The 16112-nt window shown below is 41.1% G+C and overlaps 1 protein-coding gene across 2 annotated transcripts in view; it reads left to right on the forward strand.

The window, feature by feature from the left end:
• Positions 1-12354, forward strand: part of MCUB (mitochondrial calcium uniporter dominant negative subunit beta) — a 95951-nt gene extending 83597 nt beyond the window's left edge. For both annotated transcript variants that reach the window (XM_059377138.1, XM_059377148.1), the window contains exons 5-8: positions 7682-7842; positions 9401-9604; positions 10197-10313; positions 12134-12354. In XM_059377138.1, coding sequence (XP_059233121.1) covers positions 7682-7842; positions 9401-9604; positions 10197-10313; positions 12134-12211 — 560 coding nt within the window. In that variant the 3' untranslated portion in view covers positions 12212-12354. The remainder of the gene's footprint in view (positions 1-7681; positions 7843-9400; positions 9605-10196; positions 10314-12133) is intronic.
• The last annotated feature ends 3758 nt before the right edge of the window (positions 12355-16112 follow it).

The raw sequence follows: 16112 nt of genomic DNA on the forward strand, positions 1-16112 counted from the left end.
TGACCAAATCACCAAGGATGCTTTGGAAAACTGATGTTTATGCCTTTCTTGAGAGGGTACGAATGATGAGTAGCAGTTGCCCAGCAAGGCCTTTTAGTGTCGTATCTTTTTTTTACACTTATAAGACTTCACATTAGGATCTTGAATGCTTAAGCTGACATTATTGGATTAAGAAGAAGTGGGCTTGAAAATCATGAATCCATGTGTGTATCATATAGCACTTAACTTTTTTTTCAAAAACAGGCTTGATTTTATCAGAGTAGTTTTAGTAGGTTCACAGGAAGATTGAACAGATAGGATACAGTTCCCATATACTCTGTCCCCTCCCCATAGCCTCCCTCACTGTCAGGCACTACATTTGTTACAATCCATGAACCTGCGCTGGCCCATCATTATTACTTAAAGTTCGTAGTTGACATTAGGGTTCTGATAAATGTCTACTGACATATATCCACCATTGTAGTATCACACAGAGTAATTCCACTACCCAAAAGTCCTCTGTGATCCACCCGATCCCTCCTACCCACCACCCCCCAACCATCAGCCACCACTAAAGTGTTTACTGTCTCCATAGTTTTGCCTTTTTCTGAATGTCAGATAGTTGGTATCATACAATATGTAGCATTTGTAGGTTTTTGTGTGGACATCAGTTTTTGATGCATTTGGGTAAATATCACAGAGCGTGGGTGATGGATTGTATGTTGAGAGTATGTTTAGTTTTGTAAGAAACTGGGAAACTTTCTTCCAAAGTGGTTGTACCATTTTGCATGCCCATCAGCAGTGAGTGAGAATTCCTGCTGCTCCGCATCCTTGACAGCTTTTAGTGGCGATGGTGTTTGGGATTTTGGCCATTCTAATAGGTGTGTAATAGCTTGTTTGTTGTTGTTTTTTTTAACTTGTACTGGCTTAATGGCATACGACTTCAGATGCTTACTGTATTCTTTGGTGAGGTGTCTCTTCAAGTCTTTGGGTCATTTTTTAAAGCAGGTAGTACATTTTTAAATTGTTGATTTAAGATGGTTTTGCATATTTTATTTTTTTACATTTATTTTTAAAGATTTTATTTATTTATTTGACAGAGGTCACAAGTAGGAAGAGAGGCAGGCAGAGAGAAAGGAGGAAGCAGACTCCCTGCTGAACAGAGAGCCCAATGTGGGGCTCGATCCCAGGACTCTGAGATCATGACCTGAGCTGAAGTCAGAGGTTTAACCCACTGAGCTACCCAGGTGCCCAGGTTTTACACATTTTAGATAACAGTTCATTATCAAATCTCTCCCTTGCAAATATTTTTTTTCCCAATCTGTAGCTTGTCTTTTCATTCTGTTGGTGTTGTCTTTTGTGGAGCCAACATTTTAGTTTTAATGAAGCCCAGTATATCATTTATTCCTTTCATGGACTATACCTTTGCTGTATATAACAGGTCATCCTCCTAGCCAGAATCATCTAGGTTTTCTCCTATATTCTAGGAGTTGTATAGTTTTGCATTTTACATTTAAGTCTATGATCCATTGTGAGTTAATTTTTTTGGAGAGTATAAGGTTTCAATTTAGATTCTTTCTTTCTGTTTGTTTTTGCATGTGAATGTCTAATTCTCCCAGCACCATTTGTTGAAAAGACAGTCTTTGCTCTAGTGTATTGCCTTTGCTCCTTTGTCGAAGATCAGTTGACTCTATATGGGTCTGTTTCTGGACTCTCTGTTCGATTTCATTGATCTGCTGGTGTATTCTTTGACCACTGTAGCTTTATAGTAAGTCTTGCAATTGAGTGGAGTCAGTTCTCTGACTTCATTTTTCTTCCATACCAAGTTGGCTAGTCTAGGTCTTTTGACTTCCAGTGTAAGCTTTAGAATCAGTTTGTTCATATCAGCAAAGTATTTTTCTGGGATCTTGATTGGGACTGTGTTGAATGTATAGATAAATTTGGGAACAACTGATAATCTTGTCAGTGTTGAGTCTTGTTTCCCATGAACGTAGAGTATTTCTCCATTTACTTGGTTCTTCTTTTATGTCTTTCACCAGAATTTTATAGTTTTTCTTACAAGGATCTTGATCGTAGCTTGTTACATTTATACCTATTTCAGTTTTTTAGGCGCTGATATAAATGGTAACATGTTTTAATTTCCAAATTCCGCTTGTTGATAATATATTACATGTACATGTAAGCATTGGATACCTTTTTGCTGGTATTACTTTGAACAGACTGTTGTTAGATCAATTAATAAGCGAAAGGAAATACAAGTTTTAATTTTGCCTTTCCTTACTCCCTCTTTAACATAGTTCCTTTATTTACGTATATCTGGTTTTCTGACCTTGCATCATTGTTTTCCCTTCACTTTTAACAGCTTTTACTAGGTAGGGCTACTGGCCCCATTTTTTGTTCTCAACTTTAGTTTGAGAAAGTCTTCATTTCTCCACTTTTGCAGAATTCTAGGTTTGTGTTTTTTTCCCTCACATTGTCATAAAATGAACACACCTTTTAGACTTTCTAGAAGGAGGAGGATTGTATTGGAGTCCAGGTTAAGACAGCTGCCCAGGATATGCAGTCTTCACAAAGCAGATGGTGCTGTGTCAAAGGACATTTGGTGCAGGTTATTTACATTTTTTTGCATAAAATGTTACAGGTCATTAGACAAAGGACATTTCAGAAAGTTGCTGACATTAAGTTTCTAGTATATTCAGAGCTGTTGGACTTTAATCCTATGTGAACCAGGGAAGCTTCTTCCTTTTTCTTTTTAGTTCAAAATGATCTTTTGGGGTTGTCTTCTTTTTTTTTTACGATTTGATCTGTCTATTTGACAGAGACCACAAGTAGGCAGAGAGGCAGGCAGAGAGAGGGAGGGGGAAGGTGGAAGGAGGAAGCAGGCTCACCGCAGAGCAGAGAGCCCAATGTGGGGCTCCATCTCAGGACCCTGGGATTATGACCTGAGCTGAAGGCAGCCACTTAACTGACTGAGCCACCCAGGTGCTCCTGGGTTGTTTTGTTTAACAAAGCATATGTACAGCATGTGCTGAGGGCAGAAGCAGACCCTACTTTGAGGTTTTGCCAAGTCGTTCTGACCTTGGTAAATGGTAAAGTGTAGGTCCTAAGACATGAAGTTGAAATTTTCTGTTATCACTCTCAAGGTGAGTTTTCCCTCTGTCTCCTCCTTGCTGGTGTCGTCTCCAGGAGTCAGGTGTAATTTTTGTGTTCTTCGGTAGGTAAAGCATTCTTTCCTCTGGTTCCTTTTAAGGTTTTTTTCTTTATCTTTGATTTTCTGCAGTTTGAATACGTTACCGCCTTCTTGCCTTTTTTTTTCCTCTCTTGTCATATATTTATTTGTTGAAAGTTGGGCATATGTGTTGGGTGGTAGACGCTGAAGCAAGTAGGTGTTTGATGTGAGGTGTATTATATGTGTGTCCGGCAAAGAGGCTGCTTGCTGTTTGCGGTAGTGGTAGGTATCAGAGACTTGAGTTTCTTCTAGTGCCCTTGTTTTTCTATTCCCTGTTGTCTCTGGATTTCCCTGGAAATTCTTTTTTGGAATCTGCATCTTGCACAGAACAGCAGGCCTATTGATGTAGTTGTAAGGTCTTGGAGGTAAGGGGAGAAGTATCCTATAAACCTATGTTGAATTGTGGGTGTTGTATTAGCCAGAATTCCTGGGCTGCAACTTTGAGAAGAGTTTCTTAGCCTTTTTATTTTTCCCTCCACTATGTGAGACGGGAAGGCTGGAGAGGGGCTGCAGTCGGCTGGCTGACCTCCTCCCAAGCCAGATAAGGATCTGGTGAAGCTCTTTCCTTGCTGTGGAGAAAGTTATGCTGGGGGCTGATTCAGAATGGTTACATTTCCCCTCTCCCTGCTCCAAGCACCAAGTTCTGTGTGATCTCAGACCTTCACTGTGAGAACCTGGTAGGGCTCCTGGAGGTAAAACTCACGAATGTGTTTTTGTTCTCAAACAGTCCGCGCCGAGCCTCAGGCAAATTACCATTTATGTTTAAGTGTTCCTGCCACTAATTGGCTTCTGTTCCCAGTAAGCTGTGAACATAGACTGCAGCAGGAGGAAATTAGTAAGTCTGTGCCTTAATAAATAGATGGCAAAATAAATAGATCAATAAATAAGGGAAGGCTCTTGTTCATAGTTAGGATGCTTAGGATGCTCAGTGTTAACTGGTAAATGTGGGGGAGGGCTGCGGGAATCCAAAAGTCCTCTTGCAGCCAGATTCTCCCAATTCTGCCTCAGCCAAGAATTCTCAGTAGGTGCCAATGAGAAGGGGATAGGGTAAGGGAGGGAATTCAGATTTAAAAGGAATAAATGCTAACAATGAAGAAATGGGAATAAGTCCCAAGGAATTTAAGGGGCTCCCACTAGTGGTTAACTGGTACAGTTGAACACCAGGGCTCCCATATCTTGTGACTTGCCTCCCATTTTTATTTCAAACTTTTTCTTATTTTCTGGTATAAGGTGGTCCAGGCTGATCTTGTACTCCATAGTTGGTGTCAGCCGCTTCTCTGAAGATCCTTTGAAGAGAAAAAAATATTTTTAAATTTTGTGTGTTTGAAAATTTTACAGAACTTTCTAACACAAACAAGAACAGAGAAATTAAAATGAATCTGTCCTTTCAACAGCTGTGAACTTTCTTCTGCTGTTAATTCTTCTTAAAAATCAGGGCAGTAGGGCTGCCTGGGTGGCTAAATGGGTTAAGCCTTTGCCTTCAGCTCAGGTCATGATCTCAGGGTCCTGGGATCGAGTCCCGCATCGGGCTCTCTGCTGGGCAGGGAGCCTGCTCCCTCCTCTCTCTCTCTACTTGTGATCTCTCTCTGTCAAATAAATAAAATGTTAAAAAAAAAAAAAATCAGGGCAGTATTTAACCTCAAAGGGAGAAGGATGGTGGAAGTTGAGAAATACAGAAATTGAAATCCTTGTGAAGGTAGAAAGTTCATGTTCAGTGAGTCACCAGTACTCTGGAAGGCCTTCTGCTTCCTTTCTCTGGGTTGAGTGTTTGAGGAAACAAGTGGAAATAAATGATTTTTTTTTCAAGGGCATCTCTTTGTTCTACTTGACTTTCCTCTCCTGCAAGCCCCAACATGTCACAAGCCTTAGGTCCCCAGGGACTAAACTGAGGCCTCCCTCCTGCCTGTTCTTTGAGAGGAGAGCCTTCTCCCTGCCCGGGAGGGGCGGTTTGCTGGGATTGCGCTCCGGGTGTGTCCCACGCCTCCCTGGCCTCTGGTTTACCAGGTTCCTTGCTCTATACCAAGTTGGACTGACTCAGTCTCACAAAGGGAATTCAGCTAACAGGCACAGGAGATACGGTCGGAAGAAAGATGACAGAGGAATTATACTGGACTGAAGGAAAATTCAGTTTGTAAAATTATAAATTTGGAGTTAAAAAATGTATTTAAACTCCATCTTTTCTAAAAGCATTGGCCAAGTTAGATTTGAAAATTTAGGATATGAAAATGAATTCCACATTGAAGACACCTTTAAAAGGATTAAACAGCTTCTGGTTTTTTGCTAGGTGATAGCACAGAGAAACGTTTATTTATTTAGAGAAATGTTTGAGTTGGTAATACACCATACGAATTTTGCTGTAGCATTTCTGAAAGATGATAGCTTGTCACTGAACTCAGATAAACATTTCGTGTCACATAACAAAGACCCTCTCTTTGACCATACTTGAGCCAGGCGCCTCTGAGCCCTCTTCTTGACTAGACCTTAGCCTTGACCTAGAAAAAAGATTGCAGATTCTCCACACAAATGATTTTGTTCACCCCCCGCCCCTAAGAGACTTGAACAGACACGCACATGGTCTTGCAGCTCGAGGGCCTATCCCTAGGATTAGACTACAGCCCTCCTAAAATCCTTTCCTGGGAAAGTGCAACACTGTCAGGAGAACTTCCTGTTTGTTCAGGGAAAACCTGGTGATTGGCAGACAGGTCCCTGAACACCCTCTTACAGAAGTTACTTGGGAAAGCTTGCAATTATAAATCCTTTCTTGGTGGCTTTGAAGTGTACAGCTTCTACTGTCCGGAACTGTCATCTCAAGGACCTGAGAAACTCCTCTTTGAAGCGATGATGTCCAGGGAGGGTACTCTTGCTCTCCCGGCCGCTGGGTTGCTGCCTTGCTCGGGCTTGCACGGGGTCCTCTGTTGGTTTCTCTTCCGCCTAAGTGCTCATCAACAACACGAACATTAGTCTAGTCACGTTAACCAACAACCTTCACGCCCGATTTTTGTGGATTTCCCCTTCCCTGACTCTGCTTAAGCCCCTGGCATCCCCCCTTCACCCCTGCCCCTGAAAACAGCAGCCATCTCTGCACAAACAGAAGTCTGAGCTCATTTCACCCTGGAGCCTCTCCCTCATCGCAGTGGTTACTGATTAAAATCTATCCTGATCCCTTTAGCGTCTGGCTTTGTCTGTCCTGGATATGCTCCACAGCTAGGGACGGAATCGGCGTCCCATCTGTACCTTTCTTCTATATGTAGACCTTTAAATTTTTTTTTTTTTTTTGATTTTTAAAATATCATTACATTTCCCATCAAAACAAAAGGGCTCTGACTGTTCTACAAATCTCAGAAGCTTAGAAGGGAACTTCGACTTCTCACTTCTTCGTGGCAGCTGTAGCCTGGAATGTAGAAGGGACTAAAGACCAGGATAGTGTCTTGGAGGCTGTGTGGAGATAAAAGGGAAATGACTGGAGCCCTGCTGGCGCCGCTCACTGGAAGCTCACAGAGCAAGTCCTTAACCTGGGGTGCTAAGCCTCTCCGGGCAGCGGGTGTGCCTGACTGGCCGGCAGACCCGTCCCGCCTTGTACCCTGCCCCCGGCCCCAGTTCTCCTGTAGTGCTGGGCAACAGTTATGGTCGTTAGGAAAGGAGCACTGCAGCCCAGTTTGTTTGTGGAAGTTTGTGGGAGTTTATTGATCCAAAGAGGCAGAAGGATTAAGAGAAATCCATAGGCAAAAGAACTTTGTTAATGACTTAGAAACTGACCTTTCTTCTCAGTGTGAACCTCCTTTCAGACCTACATCTTGCTGAAAAGAACTTATACTTTAATTGCTTTTCAAAATGTATATTATACATATTATACTATCATTTACATGTTTGTATACCAGCTTCCCTCCCCGTGCATCCTAAAGTGATTTTTGGATAAATGGCTGGGGTCTAAGGGGGGAGGGATCTTAGGTTGAAGTCAGGTGTAAAAATAACCATAAGGAGAGCACTTGTGATGAGCACTGGCGGTTGTACATAAGTGACGAATCACTAAATTCTACTACTGTAACCAATATTACATTAGATGTTAAGTAACTAGAATTTAAATAAAAACTTGAAACAATGACAAAATGATCCCATAAACTCTAAAGTGTTACAAACAAGGTGAGGCATGCACCTGGATTCTGATAGATGGCTACCTTTTCCTATATGAAGATTTTTAATGAAACAGTAAAGTCATATTACAAAAGAAAAAAAAGACAAAAAAACATAATGAAGTTTAAACCTACTGTCTAATAATTTATCATTCCTGCCTTTGTTTCTGTGGGAGGGACAAATCACCCGAGACAAGAAGAAAGGCCAATCCCAGATGCTTCCTTAGGGCTTGGAGTGCCCAGGTCGCCAACCACGGGCACACAGGTTGGGTTCCCTGGACTCCGAGAGCCTGGAGGAAGAAGTGTGGTAACTGCCTTTCGTACCCTTTGTGTCTTCTCTCAGAGAAACTGAGTATGGAGCATGCTACAGAGATGGACAATGTGAAATCCTTGGTTCACAGACTGTTCATGGCTTTGCACTTAGAAGAGTTTCAGAAAAAGAGAGAGCACCACTTACTGGAGAGAATTGACCACCTGAAGGGACAACTGCAACCTCTTGAACAGGTTAGGAAGTATCACCGTTGAGGCTCTTTGAAAATAATACTGTTGATTGAGCACTAGCTAAGTGAACGTTTGGGGGAACGCCCTACATAGGCTCACTTTCTCCTTCAGTCCTCATAATGAGCCTGCGTGTACTGTTGCCTCTCAGTCGCAGAGACAGCGAAGGTGCAGAGCTAGTGCATGGCGGCCCCACTGGATGCCGCTATCTTGAACAGTGTGCGCGCTGCCTTCCGCCCCTGGCCACACTGCCTCTGTGAATGAGGATCAGATGGGTCTGGATGTACCAGCATTCCCGGTTTCTCTTTTGGAGAACAGGCCCGTGGCCCCAGCTCTGCTTACCATACAGACAGCTGGAAAGTTAGCAATGGCTTCCTAACATCCGAAGTTAGTCACTGATGGAGGGGAAAAGATAACTTTTTTGGGGAGGCGGGGTTGGAGTCTGTTTTAAGGGAAAGAACAGCGTCTCCTAAACCTCCAATCCCCTCTGACTTTTAAAACTGGATGGGTGTCTTCTGCATATCCTTGTATCTGAATAGGAAGTTTCTGGAGATAAACTTATTTAATAGTATCGTCTAAGGATACCTAGGAGATGGCAGAGCGAGGGACTTTGAAATTTTATTTGTTGAATTGTGTGTACCCACATTTTTATTTTTCACTTTTTAAAAAGTTGATGATAGGGCGCCTGGGTGGCTCAGTGGGTTAAGCTGCTGCCTTCAGCTCAGGTCATGATCTCAGAGTCCTGGGATCGAGTCCCGCATCGGGCTCTCTGCTCAGCGGAGAGTCTGCTTCCCTCTCTCTCTATCTTCCTGCCTCTCCATCTACTTGTGATTTCTCTCTGTCAAATAAATAAATAAAATCTTTAAAAAAAAAAAAAAGTTGATGATATATTTACTTGTGTTAAGATTTGAAAATCAGGAAAGGTGCCAGTGGAAAGTTTTCCTCCTAATGCCATATCCCCACACCCATGGGTCATTTTAGATTTTCTTCATCTGTGTATACACAAGTCAAATACATTATTTTGTTCCCTTCTTCAGAAAAGGGCATACACTGCTACATACTGTTCTCCCTCCCCTTTTTTCACCAACAGTGTATGCTGGAAGGATCTCTGCACGGGTACATAGTTTCCTCGATACTGCTGCATAATAGCTTGGTAGATGTAGGCACAAGTGTTAGTCTTTTACTCTTGAGCACCTGAAGTGGACCATGTGTGAGCAAGGCTACCTACAGGACGCATTGCTAGAAGTACAGTTGCTGGGTCAGAGAGAATAGGCCTATCATTTCAGGCTTCAGAGGACAGCGTCTTGAGTTTTCCATTGTATACCCTTCTATACTACTTAATTTTTTCTTCCCACAAGCAGATATTACCTTTATATTTAAAAAAATGGCTCATCTAATGAACTGAATTGGAAATAAATGATCACTCACGAATGTGTCTGCTTCATAACTTTTCCCTAAATCAGACCTCGTTAATATAATCAGATAGGTGTTACTTTACTTTTGTTCCTTCTTTCCCTGTGACTGGGTACCCTGTAAGCTGAACCAGGCTGGTTTTGCCCCTTAGATAAAAGCTGGCATCGAAGCTCGCTCAGAAGCCAAAACCAGTGGACTTTTATGGACCGGGTTAGCCTTGTTGTCTGTTCAGGGCGGGGCGTTGGCCTGGCTCACTTGGTGGGTGTACTCCTGGGATATCATGGAACCGGTGACATACTTCATCACGTTTGCAAATTCCATGGTCTTTTTTGCATACTTTATCGTCACTCGCCAGGTGAGTAGTTTTAGGAAAATGGTAAGTTAGAACATGTTTTGCAACTAATTCCATATCCAACTGAAGTGATGAGCAATAAAACCTTTTTTATTTACTGAATTGCTCTCTGGGTCTGTAAAAGCTGATAAATTCTGTTGTTTTCCACAAGAATAGCACATATACAGCACAGAAAACCGATAACCTCTTTAGAGAAATAAATAGTACAACTCATAAATTTCTCCGTGGAGATAAACACATCAAATTGTGTTCTGTGTCTTTAGAAATAAAATTGACTACGTATTGCAGAAACAGTCAGTAACTTTAGCTTTCATTGCATGATTATTTTGCCAAAACAGTTTCCCTTTTCTCCTTTCTATCCCAATATGTGTGATTCCTCTTCCCAGCTTGCTTGCTTTTGAGAACAGCCGCTGATCTCAAGCAAGATGAAATGTTTTCCTTGTGTTGCCTTATGCTTCCTCTGTTGGCCACTGCAAATATTTTACTCATCTGCCTTCTTTTGCTTTAGTGTTGCTAAGGCAAGTGTCTTTCTTACAGAGACATTATGTTCATTTAAAACATGTTCTTTTTTTCCTCCCCCCTTTTTTCCTTTTAGGATTATACTTACTCAGCTGTTAAAAGGAGACAGTTTCTGCACTTCTTCCATAAGAAATCAAAGAAAGAACATTTTGATGTGGTGCAGTACAACAAGTTAAAAGAAGATCTTGCTAAGGTACCCTGTGGGAAATACGACCTCTTGTGACTGGTCCTATTTGGGCTCTTTGGGAGCTAGAACATAGTATCAGGGAAATCCCTAAGTTCAGGCTTGGTCCTCAGTAGACTTCTGTGTACTCTGCTTTGCTCAGTGAAACAGTTGATGTTTCAGTTGATGCTCAGTGAAACAGTGTGTGATGCTAATTTCACATCCTACAGTTTTGGTTTTGACTCTCATATTCTGCATGGGGATGTCTTTTAATGTGTGGGGGGAAATGTCTTAAATGACTTTGAGATCGTAAAATAATAGTTTCCAGTAGCAGTTCTTAATTTTTATTTCTATTTCTATTTCTGATTTCTATTCACATTCTGAGTATGTGTTTTTAAAGAAAATTGTCCAATATCCAGCTCAACTTTTTTCTTCTTCCTTTTTTTTTAAATTTTATTTTGGAGCAGAGGCACAGGGAGAGAATCTTAAGCAGACTCCATGCCCAGCACAGAGCCTGATGCGGGGCTGGATCTCACAACCCTGAGATCATGACCTGAGCCGAAGTCAGAGTTGGAAGCTCAACCAACTGATCCAGGCAGGCACCCCTCAAGCCCAACTCTTAAAAACATAAAAGAAAGTAGACTTTTAGGAAGATGAACATCGGTAAAACATGTTAAGCTTTTTAAAGGTGTTTATAACTTCTCCTCCTTAAAAATAAGAGTCAACATGGATTCCTCATTTCATCTTTTCCATCTTTCTGGTGAGAAAAGGGAGGTGCTTAGTTACTTGCCCAGGTATTACACTGTAGAAAGTGAGGAGACAAGGCTATGAACCCACCAGCCTGACTGTGGAGCCTGTGCTCTGAGGGTCTTCCACATAATCTGTATCTCAGGCAGCTTTTACTCTGGCCTCTCAGTGGACTCATTAGCTTGATTCAGATGCTACACGCTTCTTAACACATTAACTAGATTTTTAATTTTTCTTAGTAATTTTACAAGAAAAACATTTCAGTAAAAATCTCTTCCGTTGACTAATGCATGCTCCTTTAATAGCCAATATTCATAATGTCTGTTACCTGTAACATTCTAAACTACCCATCTCTCAAATTAAAAAAACAAATTCTAGAATTCAACTTGTAATCCAAGAGTTGGGGATGATAAAACCTTTAACAATTTTTTAAATTTTCTAAAATCACTACTTAAGAAAAATATAGTATTATTTTTAATTGGCGGGTACTCTTACATTTGAATGATATAATCCAAGGAGGCTAAAGGATGGATGTTCTTCCCACTGTTTGATAGTCCTGGGCGTTTAAGATTTAAAGTAGCACCTATGGGGGCGCCTGGGAGGCTCAGTGGATTAAGCGTCTGCCTTCGGCTCAGGTCATGATCTCAGGGTCCTGGGATCGAGCCCCGCATCAGGCTCTCTGCTCACTGGGGAGCCTGCAGCTTTCTCCCTCCACCTGCTGTTCCCTCGCTCTCTGTCTCACAAATAAATAAATAACATCTTTAAAAAAAAAAAAAATAGCACCTATGAAGTATTCTTTTAAGGCAGTAATGTTGAGGAAGAAGGGAGAATGATTGGTCCCAGTGTTTTTCTTTTCAAATAAGAACTAGAAAAACCATTATAAAAGGAACAGCAAACAGCAGGAACTTGAAGGATATATTAGAAGCCTTAAACTCTTTTCAGAAAGGATCCCTACTCATCAAGATACTGTAGACATTTGCCATTAGTAGTTTCAATAGATTTATTAACCTAAGGATGCATTAAATTTATAGAATTCCTCTCCTGCAGTAATGCTGTTTCTCGTTCTCTTTGATCACGTACTTTTTTCTTTTTCCCGTTGACAGGCTACGGAATCCCTGAAACAGGTGCGCCACTCCCTCTGTTTGCGAATGCAAGGAGAGGAAGTCAATGAAAAGAATTAATCTTAGATTTTTAAATGTCATTGAATTTTTCCAGTGTGTGTTGATTCCGCAACTTAGAAACTGGAACTTTTTGAGTCCCATAGTTCTTTGAATTTGATTGTTTCAGTGTCTTTTGTCAATTAAAAAAAATGCTTGCAAAAACACAGGTATTCTTTGAAGCTCTCATTTGAGATTTTTGGTTTGTGGATTCACATGACTTTTCGGGGATTAATGCCAGAAGGAGGTTGGCTGAGTCAGTCCAAGTCAGAGCAGCTGGGGCTGGGGCTTGGAACTTGAGCTAAGCATCCTCGTCCTCAGACATTGTGTTCATTCTCCCTGCGAGGGGGAATGGTCAGGGTGCGTGGAATTCACTCTTATTCTTCGGTTTCCTTTAGAATTGTCTTGTCATTAATTTATTTTTAAATACATGATTATTCCAAGACCCTTGATCATTAAACATAGCTAAAGTTATCATAAAATGTCATTTGAAACGTTTCATTTTAAGTAATATCTACTGAGATAGATAGAGTTTATATGCTGTCAATTACTGATGCAGGCTTTTATGTATACGTATTTGTAATCCTATAATCCTATGAGAGTAGCTGTTTTTAATCCCAGTTTCGTAATAAGGAAATGGAGGTACGGAGAGGCTAGTTAGCCCAAGTGCACAGAGCCAGATTTCAGCACCTACTCAGAGAAGATGATAAATCTTCATTCATTTACAACTAATGGTGTTTGGTCCATTGTCCAGGATTTCAGGGTCTGCGGGCCAGAAAGGGTGATGGTGATAACCTGATATTAGAGATTTGTCATTAAAAAAAAAAAAAAAAACCCAAAGCTCCTAGTGTTTTCAGAGTTTGTCTTTCAATCAAATCAGAATCAAAGTTCCTGTAGGCAAACTGTAACAGTGCACAGTGACCACTTGCTGTGTTGTCAGTGTCTTGAAACATGGAGATTTTGAATCACTACTATATTGGTGTCTTATAACTAAACTAAGAGGATGCACTAGTATGTTTTTATAATGAATATCACCAGGTTAAGCATTATGATGAGTCCTTAGAACATGTTCTCCCTTTGAACTCTGTACCTAGGGAGCCAAGACCATCAGTACGGTTAGATCAGAGTTCAGAGAAACCACTTGGGAAAGGTGGGCCTTGCCTTTTGGGTAGAATTTGGAACCAAGGGGAAGCATTTCAGGTGGGGATACAAGTTGGGAGCAGGGGAGTCCTGAACTTGGTCTTGGCTCTGTATTGGTCATCCATATGGGTGGGAATCTATTTCTCCCAAACTCCTGTTTATGTTAATATTCTGACTTCTTCCCATGAATCACACGTGTTCTTAACTGGCATCTAGAATGGTGAATCCTTTCCGGAGGATTTTCATTGACTTTGCCCAGATCCATGAGAGGAATCACTGTCTATGGCAGCTACAGCCTTACAAAATGTACTTCTTAAATATTAAGACTTGAAATTTGAAATGGCTCCTTGATCCATGGGCTGCAGAGTGAATGTTGTGTTAGCCGAATTGAAAACCTTAATCTCACTGTGCATCTCCATAAGAGCTTTGGGTGACCAGGTCCATTGTTAGTGAGCAGGAATATTTTGAAAAGAATCTTCTATTTTTTTTTTTTTTTTTTTTTTTTTTAGTAGTCGGTCTCAAAAGTGGTCTTAAATATTCAGTAAACCATTTTGTAGACAGCTGTGCTATCACTCAGGCTTTGTTTTTCCATTTACAGAGCTTAGGAAGAGTAGATTTAACATAATTCTGAAGGGCCCTAGCTGGGATTTTCCGAATGGTAACCAGCTTCGTCAGCTCCTCACAAGAGGAGCTTTGAAGCTTTGAAGTCAGGCGTAGTGACTTCTGTTTAGCTATGGAAGTCCGAGATGGCATCTTTTCGCAAGAGGGCTGTTTAATCCACACTGAAAATCTGTTGTGTGGTCACCTTCCTGAATCATCTGAGCTAGATCTTCTGGAAAACTGTCAGCTTCTCCATCAGCACCTGCTGCTTCATCTTGCACTTTTATGTAATGGAGATGGCTTCTTTCCTTAAACCTCAGAACCAGCCAACCTCTGCTAGCTTCTGCCTTCTCTTTGGCAGGTTTCTCACTTCTCTCAATCTTCACAGAAGTGAAGAGAGTTACGGTCTTGCTCTGGATTTAGCTTATACTGGTTTAAGGGAATGCTGTGGTGGGTTTGATCTTCTGTCCATATCACTCAAACTTTCTGTCTATCAGCAGTAAAGCCATTCCACTTTCTTACGGCTCCCAAATTTACTGTCATTTCCTTTGAGAACTTTGTCCTTGTATTCACAACTTGGCTGTGTGGCCCAAGAGGCCTTGTTTTTGGCCCATCTTGGCTTTTAACATGCCTTCCTGACCAAGCTTCATTATTTCTACCCTTTGAGTTAAAGTGAGAAACCTAGACTCTTCCCTTCACCTGAACACTTAGGCCTGTTAATAATCCTACAGTGGCCTCTACTTTCAGAATTGTTGTGGGCCAGGAAGTAGGGAAGCCCAAGGAGGGGAGAGAATGGCTAGTCAGTGGAACAATGAGAAGACACACATTTAATAAGTTGCTGTCATAGATAGGTGTTATTCATGGCACCCCAAAACCATTAAAATAGTAAACTCAGAGATCACAGATCACCAAAACAAATATAGTAACAACAAAATCTGACCTATGAGAATTACCAAAATAATGAGACACACAAGATAAGCAAATACTTTTGGGAAAATGGTGCCAATAGACTTGCTTAGGGCAGAGCTGCCACAGACCTTTGGTTGGGTAAAAACAAACCTGCCAAGCGTGAAAAGATGAGATATGCCTGTACACATCTTCTTTATCCATTCATTTCTTGAGGGATACTTAGGCTGCTTCTATAGCTTAGCAAATTATAAATAATGCTGCAGTGATTAGAGATACATATATTGTTTTGAATTAGTGGTTTTGTGTTCTTTGGTAATTCTAGTAGAATTACTGGATTGTATGGTATTAATATTTTTCACTTTTTGAGGGGACCCTGTGCTGTTTTTTATAGTGGCTGCACCAATTTACATTTCCACCAGCAGTGCACAAGGGCTGCCTTTCCTCTACATCCTGACCGGCGCTTATTGTTTCTTTGATATTAGGCATGCTGACTTGTTGGGAGGTGATAGCTTATTGTGGCTGATTTGCATTTCCCTGAAGAGTGATGTTAAGCATCTTTTCATGTGTCTATTGGCTATTTGTTTGTCTCCTTTGGAAGAATGTCTATTCAGGTCCTCTAACCATTTTTTATTTGGATTGGTTTTTGTTTTCTTGGTGGTGAATTGAATGAGTTCTTTATATAATGTCAATATTAACCCTTTATCATGTATATAACTTGTAAATATCTTCTCCCATTCAGTAGGTTGCCTTTTTGTTTCATTGGCTTCCTTTGTTGTGTAAAAGCTGCTTAGTCTGATATAGTCCTGTTTTTGCTTTTGTTGCTCTTTGCCTGGGAGCAGAAACTCAGACCAAATGTGCAAGAGCTTTCTGCCTATATTTTCCTCTAGTTTTATGGTTTCAGTTCTCACAATAAAGTCTTTAGTCCACTTTGATTTTATTTTTACATATGGTGTAAGAAGTGGTCCAGTTTCCTTCTTTTCCATGTAGCTCTCTAGTTTCTCAGCACCATTTATTTAAGACTTCATTTTTTCTTAAAGACTTTGAGAGAGACAGAGGGAGGTGGCGGGAGAGAGAATCTGAAGCACACCATGTGCTAAGCAGAGCCCAACATGGGGCTCAATCCCAAAATCCCATGCTCATGACCTGAGCCGAAACCAAGAGTTGGACACTTAACCAGCTGAGCCACCCCGATGCCCCTTTAAGAGACTGTCTTTTTTCCCATTGTATGTTCTTGCTGTCTTTGTCAAAGATTATTTGATTGTGGGCTTCTTGTTTT

The sequence above is a fragment of the Mustela nigripes genome, chromosome 1 (assembly GCF_022355385.1).
Source record: "Mustela nigripes isolate SB6536 chromosome 1, MUSNIG.SB6536, whole genome shotgun sequence".
NCBI lineage: Eukaryota > Metazoa > Chordata > Mammalia > Carnivora > Mustelidae > Mustela > Mustela nigripes.